This window comes from Strongylocentrotus purpuratus, unplaced genomic scaffold, assembly GCF_000002235.5.
Source record: "Strongylocentrotus purpuratus isolate Spur 01 unplaced genomic scaffold, Spur_5.0 spur5_scaffold_21, whole genome shotgun sequence".
In the NCBI taxonomy this organism is placed as follows: domain Eukaryota; kingdom Metazoa; phylum Echinodermata; class Echinoidea; order Camarodonta; family Strongylocentrotidae; genus Strongylocentrotus; species Strongylocentrotus purpuratus.
In genome coordinates, this window is record NW_022145607.1 from 36,611,526 (window position 1) to 36,619,688 (window position 8,163).

General features: G+C 38.7%; 1 protein-coding gene across 1 annotated transcript; it reads right to left on the bottom strand.

The window, feature by feature from the left end:
* Positions 1–1,160: 1,160 nt before the first annotated feature.
* Positions 1,161–6,983, bottom strand: LOC105446793 (NADH dehydrogenase [ubiquinone] 1 beta subcomplex subunit 4-like). The gene is made up of 3 exons (XM_030994693.1): positions 6,828–6,983; positions 2,950–3,093; positions 1,161–1,639 (listed from the first exon to the last, which is right to left on the bottom strand). Exons 1-3 carry the CDS (start codon positions 6,957–6,959, stop codon positions 1,574–1,576), a joined length of 342 nt encoding a protein of 113 aa, XP_030850553.1. The 5' UTR covers positions 6,960–6,983; the 3' UTR covers positions 1,161–1,573.
* Positions 6,984–8,163: the final 1,180 nt, after the last annotated feature.

Here is an 8,163-nt window from a genome sequence, read left to right on the forward strand (position 1 = left end):
TAAATGTATACAGATTATCCCTGAAGAAGAAAAAAAAACAACAAGTTCATTGGTAAATTACTCAATAATTTCAAATCATATGTCATGAATGTATACATCACTTTAAAAAAGCCTGTTTTATCTTCCCTCATATGACATTGAGAATAAGATGAATAATTCATGCACGCCTGATTTCAATTAGCGTAAATTGACGGTGTCAGAAACCCTATTGTTCAAAATAGATTTGTCCAATTATGGTTTCCATTGAAAATGAAAGGTTCTGTGAATATCAACTATTGAAACTTCACATTTTCGTCCTTCATATGAGACAATGGTCATGATGGAAGGGTCACGCATGACCAAGCAGACGCAATTTGTACTCGGTAAGGGTAAGGAAGTAATGACATTAATTTCAACTGCTCATTTCATTTCCTCTAACAAATTGTGTCTGCTCAATCATGCGTGACCTTTCATCATGATTGCGGTATTGTATGACGGAAAAGAAAATGAGCTTTTCCATGATTATTTTTAAATATTTTTTATAATTCCGAAATATTTCTTGTCTTTTCAAAAGCATAATGAACAAAATGAAGCTGCCATCCACTCACTTTGAACAGCCAGGTTTGCGACACTGTCCCTTCAGACTGTCTTACATCAGTCACGAGTGATTTACTGATTATGATTTTTGATGTCAGATGGAAGAAAAAAAAGATTAGCTTTTCATGGAGTATACATTAACCGAACAATTATTTTTGGGATAAATGAGTGATTTGCTCAAAAACTTGGGTTTCTTTTTCTTTTTCAGAGACAACCTGTGTATTAGATGCTGCTTGTAAGTGTCGGCTTGCATGGTGATGTAGATATACAGTAGGCTTGGGGGTGCACCATGTGAGAGAGAGAGAGAGTGGCTCCCGCCACTCATCTTCTCCAAGCGCTATAGTTCTCCTTAGAAATATAAGCTAAGAAAGATAACCAACAGTCTTTTTCAAGACTACACAGTCTTTTTCAGGACTACACACCCCCAAGAAAGATTACCGAGAGTCCTTTTCAGGACTCCTCAATCCTCTCTCTCTCTCTCTCTCACATGGTGCACCCGCAAGCCTACTGTAAACCTGTGTATTGTGTAATTATGATGTGTGAGAGACATAACGACATAAAGAAGACCACTGAAAGCAATATCATTGATTTCAAAGCTTATATCTATTCAATACACACACAACATATCATCAGCAAGCTCAGAAAATATTTTATGGTTTAGATAATATCATCATCTAAAGATGTGTTAGGGGTTCTTCAATCTTGCTGGTGTCTTTGAAGCGTCTCCAGATGAATAATAAAGTGTCATTCTCCTTACAAAACATCATGAAATAAACATTTTTAAAATCAGAGTAGACTATTTTGACATGGGACATCATTCCAATTAAGATGTCTTATCCTGATGGATCATTATGGCGTGGACGCGATACCTAAACTCAGGTGATCTTCTGGACAGATGAAATTGTAAGTTGACTGGTTGCAAGTAAACGTATCACTCTGGGCTTGTAGATTTCAATAAACTCTATTTATAGTTCATGATGTAATCTTGGTAGTGACATCATCCATTGACTAGATTCCTTGGTTTCGCCCACTGTCCAGAGTCGTACATCTCCTGTGTGTATTTCTAGAGAAGTAAAGGGAAACAAATCATAAAGTGATCAATAGAATTAGACAGACAGTTCTCATTTGAATTAAAGGCATCGTTTAACAATGTTAAAGCTGAGGTGCATGGCCCTATGTTTTATCAGTGTCTGTGATATGGTGTAATATTGAAGCCCTAACAAAATTGCGCTTCAAAATGATCATGAAGTGCCTCAAAAAAGTAAAAATCGTTGAGTGACTGGTTTTACCATACTCATTTTCCCAAATAGACTGTAGTGTTCTAAAAGCCGTTAGGAAAACGGTTTTTAAAATTTCAATTTCCAATCATAAATATCTTGATAATCGGACAGGCGATCAGCTTATCAAAGTCATGGGGTTCCTGACTGACCTAAAGGTTTATAATTATCATTGCAGCATGAGCTAAATCAAGGATTTTGTTTCAGAATCTGAGACAAAGTTACCGAGTCACTTTAAAGGAAAATCCAACCGTGCTGGCAAATTACTCAAATAAAGCAGAAGGATCAGAGAAACAGACTTGTGAAAGTTTGAACAAGATCAGACATAACATAAGAAAGTTGCGAATATATGAAAATTGTAATCACTACAAGTATGGGAATTTCAAATTGGCTGAATCGTTAATATCACTGTGACGTTGTGCAGGACAACTTTCATACTTGTTTCAACCTACATGTACGATTGACGAAAGTTCAAACTCTATGACTTGGAACAGCCTTTTTATAAAAGAGGACTTGTAATACTATGCCGTACATAATATATTTTGAGTAGTGCCCCAGGGGAGAAAAATAAAAACGAATGCTGTTTTTTTTTTTACACAAATAACAGGGTAGTTATCCATGCACAGTGCACGTCATAATTCACTGAGGCACCAACTTGATTGAAATCGAGATTCCCCAAAGATATCGTGTCTCCTATTTCGCTTCTATTTCTGCTTTCATACAAATGAACTTATTACAGAAGTTGGATTGCCCTTGGTAACTTTGAGCTACCATGCAAAATAAATTGAATTGAACATTTTGCTACTAACAGACATGGAAGTGTTCAGCACTCACTAGAAATGAGCCGATGTCTCTTACTCTAATATCAACTTGTGAGCAGCCGGGCTCATACAGCCCATACAGTGCATCATATTGTCTTCTCCAAGTTACTTTAATGTTTGGAGTGTATTTATCCTCGCGAAATCTCTTTAAATCATAGGCAATATTTCAAGAAACTATTACAATATGGAGCTACTAAAATACAAAAAAGATGTTTTATGGTGACTGTTACACTTAATTTTTCCTCGGAAACAAGCCAAATATCTGCTGAGCTCACCCTGTGTCTGTAGAAGAAGTAGATGAGTCCTGCTGGGATTGCTATGCCCATGATAGCTCCTGTTATAGACGTTAGTTTAGTAGCCTTGAAGTAAGCATAGGAGTTATGCCTGGCGTAGTTCCATCGGAAGTATGCAGGATCAATCTGAAAGACAGCGGAATAATGAACATAATAAGTCATTGTACAATACACTCAGCGCTAACATGAACATCAAGTGTTTATTTATTATTTTCATTTCGTTTCGTTTCGTTTCGTTTCGTTTCATTTCATTTTATTTTATTTTATTTTTTTAAATTATTTTTTTTGTTAATTTTTTAAAATTTATTTATTTTATTATTATTATTATTTTTTCAGGTGGGCTGTATCTAATACAGACCACCTTATAATTTTGTTAAAATTGCCTTTATTATTTATTATTTATTATTTATTTTTCTTATTTTGAACCACTCTTTTGTTAACAAGATAACTTTGAAATGGTTCTATCAAATATCTTGAAATTTGGCACACATATGTATAGGCATATGGACAAAAGAAGGTAAGGTTTTCAACCTTGACCTTGACTGATGACGTCATCTACATGTAGGCGCCATTTTGTGAAATTTTCTGAAAATAAACTCATGATCATATCTTCATAACCAAAAGGTATTTCTCATTCATATTTATTATGATCAAGGTCAATATCAGTCCAGTCAATTTCAGGTCAAAAAACGCGCGCATGCGCGTACGTCCGCGCGTCAGTGCGCGCGCAAAATTTTTAAATGCTCAAAATCGTCTCAAATTTATTTTGCATACGTTTCAGGTCATTTTAAGCATTTTATAAAAAAATCGCGCGTACGAGCATGCGCGTGCGTTTTAGCGCGTAACACCATTAACAAACATAGAATCGCCATTTTTTTTTCTTTCATGATATTTCTCATATTTTTTCAAGGAATTTGATACCATGTTTATCTCTTTATGACCATTATTAACAAGATGAGCGTAAATTCAAGATAAATGTCAGTGCGCGCGAGCTCTTTTAATACATAGCATATATGGGCAAAAACATGCCTATACAAAATCCGTTATAGCTCTTTGGAATGCACCAGAATCCTCAATTTTTTTTCATATTTAGATAGAGTATGAGTCGGTAATATGATTCCATGTCTCATTTGGCCATTAAGTGTATCGTGACATCATCACAATGGCCTTGGAACTCAAAATACGAATTTGCATATTATGACGTCAGCATATTTAATATGTAAAATTTATTGTATCTCTGTAAATATTGATCAATTTTCTTCAAAATTTCGATATGTTGTAGCTAAGACAATTCTCTACAAGTGCAGTAATAACCATTTTTCATTTTGATGACGTCATCATAGTGAAAATTTTGGTTAAAGGCCTCATGTCAAAAACTTCATAGTTTGCGTGTTATGCCTATAGAAGGTGAATTTAGTTCACGTTATGAATCTACATGATATTGTCTTTTAAGAATTTGTAAGCAGTATGTCGCTTATTTTTGCTCTATTTTGTATCAAATTTTAGTTGACCAGCCCACCTACAATGTATACTTGTTCCAAACAAGTATTATATGTCTAGTTTTGTTTGTTGTTGTTGTTGTTGTTGTTGTGTTTTTTTTTGTGTTTTTTTTGGGGGGGGGGGGGCTACAGAAGAAAATGGCTTTGATACATTCTCTTGACCGAGACTGAAAGCTGCAGTCTCTTAGCAAGTGTAAAATGATGCAAGTGCAGGGAGTTAGAACTCTAAATTCAGCAAACTCCGAACGTGCAACTTTGCATACCAGACTAATCGCTGTTATAAAGTATTAAAGTATCAATTGGCAATGCAAAAACAGTTTTTGTGCATGTATACCACGTGTGTTCGCATTTCAGCCGGAGCCAACATTGCAAACATTTGTAAGAGGTCAGCGTTTTTGTTATGTAAATTGCACCAGGAACATGTGGAAGGTAAGAAAAATCGCTATCACTCCAGTTTCCAATTGTCATATTTTTTGTTAAAAAATTAAATTCTTGATTGATTCCAAAATGCTTTGTATGCTTCGTCTGATGCAGGAAGGGGGGGGGTAATTAAAAGTGATTTTGAACACAATTTACGTTTCGTTTACCTACATGTACCTGCCTCCTCAAGCAGGGGGCCAACTAAGGTGATATCAATATCATATTTCACATTATCAAAATGATACTGATAGTGATAGCAATTTGCTTTAAATAATACCTTCCATGTGTTCCTGATGTAATTAGTAAAAGTAGGATTTACATGACAAAAAAACTGACCTCTTACGAGAGTTCGCGATGTTAGTTCCAGCTAAAAAGCGAAGACACACGGTATACACAAAGAAACAACAACAACAACAAAAACGGCTTTTAATGTGCCAATTTGATACTTACTTAACAATAATACTCACTATTAGCGACTAGTGTAAAAAGGCGAGTGCGTGTGCATGCACGGAGATCACTAAATTCAGCGAAATCTTTGCATGCGCCTTCGTAAACTATACTAATCACTATTACCATCAAGTACTGTAAGTATCAAATTGGCAACGCAAAAAACAATTTTACATGTAAAGCACACGTCTTTGCATTTCAGCAAGAACTGAAGATTAGTAGAAGTCTGAGAGGTCAGCGTTTTTGTCATACAGCGCGTTTCAACAGATTACAGTATTACCCGTGTCATACCGTGTCATACCTTGTCAGTCTTCCTGTAGATACACAGGCGTGACGGGTCAAGTCGACCGAGATACGGATTATCAGATCCCCCTCTGGAGGTGGATCTTGACGTGTCAATCCCAAAGAACTCCCTGTGAAATCACTGTGGAAACACACAGCGACAAACCTTGTCTGGCGGATCATCAGAGCGCGCGGAGCCTCAATCACCACTGCAGCGTGATTGGTTGAAAAATACTTTGAAATACGCGTATACAATAATATGTTTATATACGCGCTGTACGTAACAATGAAAAATGTACGTCACAAAAGAATAGCGTGGAATCCTGTGTAGATCTAAATCCACGATCGAGGTCAAAGGATGAATCTTGACTTCCGATTGACACGGTATTTGCCTGACTGACTTGGAACACAGAATCGGGGCGAATCGGAATGCTGCGCTCTGTGGAAACAGATTGGTTTAATATCGTGTCGCTGCGACACGGTATTTCAATTCTGGAAAAGATAATCCATGTTCCACTTTGTTTCTGTGGTAACACGCAGATATACATCGCACCTTGATCTTGGCTTTAGTCTTTTACTAAGGAATCAGGAACATAAGTCACATCACACCACATGCATAATTTTCAGCGCCTCCACACACAAATTTGTATATCCCAAAACTCTACAGCGTAACGTTGTACATGTATAGCTGGGTGCGCAGTTTGCTACTGCGGTCATAAAACGGAAGCGGAAATGAAAGGTCAGATCTCCTTTCGCGCCTGGTCACGTTATTAAGCCCCGCCCAGTTATACCATTTTAGTTTGACCAGTTAGGCCTGTACTAGTTGCGTCCACACACAACACATTCTGTGATTCTTTATTGGATTCTAGTTCGAAACGACGCCCAGACTCACATTTCCTAGGGCGTACACAGTCACACACACACAATTTCATTGCATTTGTAGGCTAGGCCTAGACGTATGATCGTATCACTTTCTTTTTGTGGACGTGGATGCCCTGGAATTTATACGATGATTTGTTATACAACGCTTCGTTTTAGAGATTCGGAATTTAAAAAAAATTGTGTGTGGACACGCCGATACTGCCGGGCCGACGAGGCAGCGCAGCGCAGCCTTCAACATTCGCCAGCGCGAGCTGGAGGAGGAATATCAAATATGCGACGAATTCTATTCTCTTGAAAACGCATGAACAATTAGATATTTAATAAACTTACCAAAGACCCCGTGTGTCTTGGATTGTTTATCTTCCTCTGATAGTCATTTCTAATCTTTGAACGGATTTGAGATCGCTGTAATTCTGCCTGTTTTTCAGCAGCAGGAACCCCCCACTCTGTTGATGGAGCCATTTTTTCGTTATGCACAGAGGGCTGCAGAGGGCGCTCGTATCCTAAACATTTGCGGATTTCATTCAGGGTGGTGGTGGTGGTGGTGGTGGTGGTGGTGGGGGGGGGGGGGGGGGGGGGAGGGGGGGGGAGGGGGGGGGGGGGGGGGTAAAGAGCAATGGCGTTTGTAAGGGGGGAGGGGGGGGGTAAAGAGCAATGGCGTTTGTAAGGGGGGGGGGGGGTAGTGAAGGCATGTTCTCAGAGTGGCACTCAAAGGGAGCACACAAAAGTGAAAGCAAAGTTAAAAGTTGGGAAATTTGAAAAGATTGAAAAATTGGAAAGAAATTTCAACTCTCCAATGCCTCGCTAATTACTAAAAAAACATTCCATTTTTACGCTTGTCGAGTTTGAGACAAGACATTTATAATAATTATATTATATGAGAATATAAGGTAGCTGCCTGACGGTGGTCGCAAGAAATCAACTTTTGGGGCTTTGCATCCTGGTCTAATATATTTGGAATAAGCGAAATGTAAACCATGGACCTATTAAGACCCATGGCGTCATGAGCAAAAACGTTCGGGGGGGGGGGGGGGGAGGGGGGAGACAAAAAAAATCTGCACCACCCCTCTCTGTACATGCAGGCCCCGCTGAACGTTTTTCAAAGTGGGGTTTAGGGGCACCCCGGAGCTTACGGGGGTATGGGCATCAGTGGCGGATCCAGGAATTTCTAACCGGGGGCACAACATGGCATGGGGTGAAATATATGAAAAACGATGAAGCGACAGAGTGAGGCTTTAGCGGCGAGGGAGCGGAGCGACCAAGGGGGGGGGGGGGTGGATCTGGGAGGGGGTTCTGACCCCCCCCCCCACGGAGTAGACAGCATACAATTTTAGAACCACATTAGATGCCCCTCCCCCTGGAAAAAAAAAACATGATTTTTAGCCTTTTTTGGGGGGGGGGTGCAAATTTTCAAATTTTTGGGAGCAAAAAAAAAAAAAAAATGGCCCCCCCCCCCCCGAGAAATCCTGGATCCGCGCCTGTCAGGAACTAAATTACCTTTTAGTTTCCCCATCCCGCGCAAGCTTACACTTCATTAAATTATTAGAGAAAGAAGGCGATTCGTTGTATCGTGTCCTTGTCTAAATTTAGTTTTCCCTTTTCATTTAATTATTACTCTTAATTTTTCACGTTACATTAAATTATTAGAGAAAGAAGAAGATTCGTT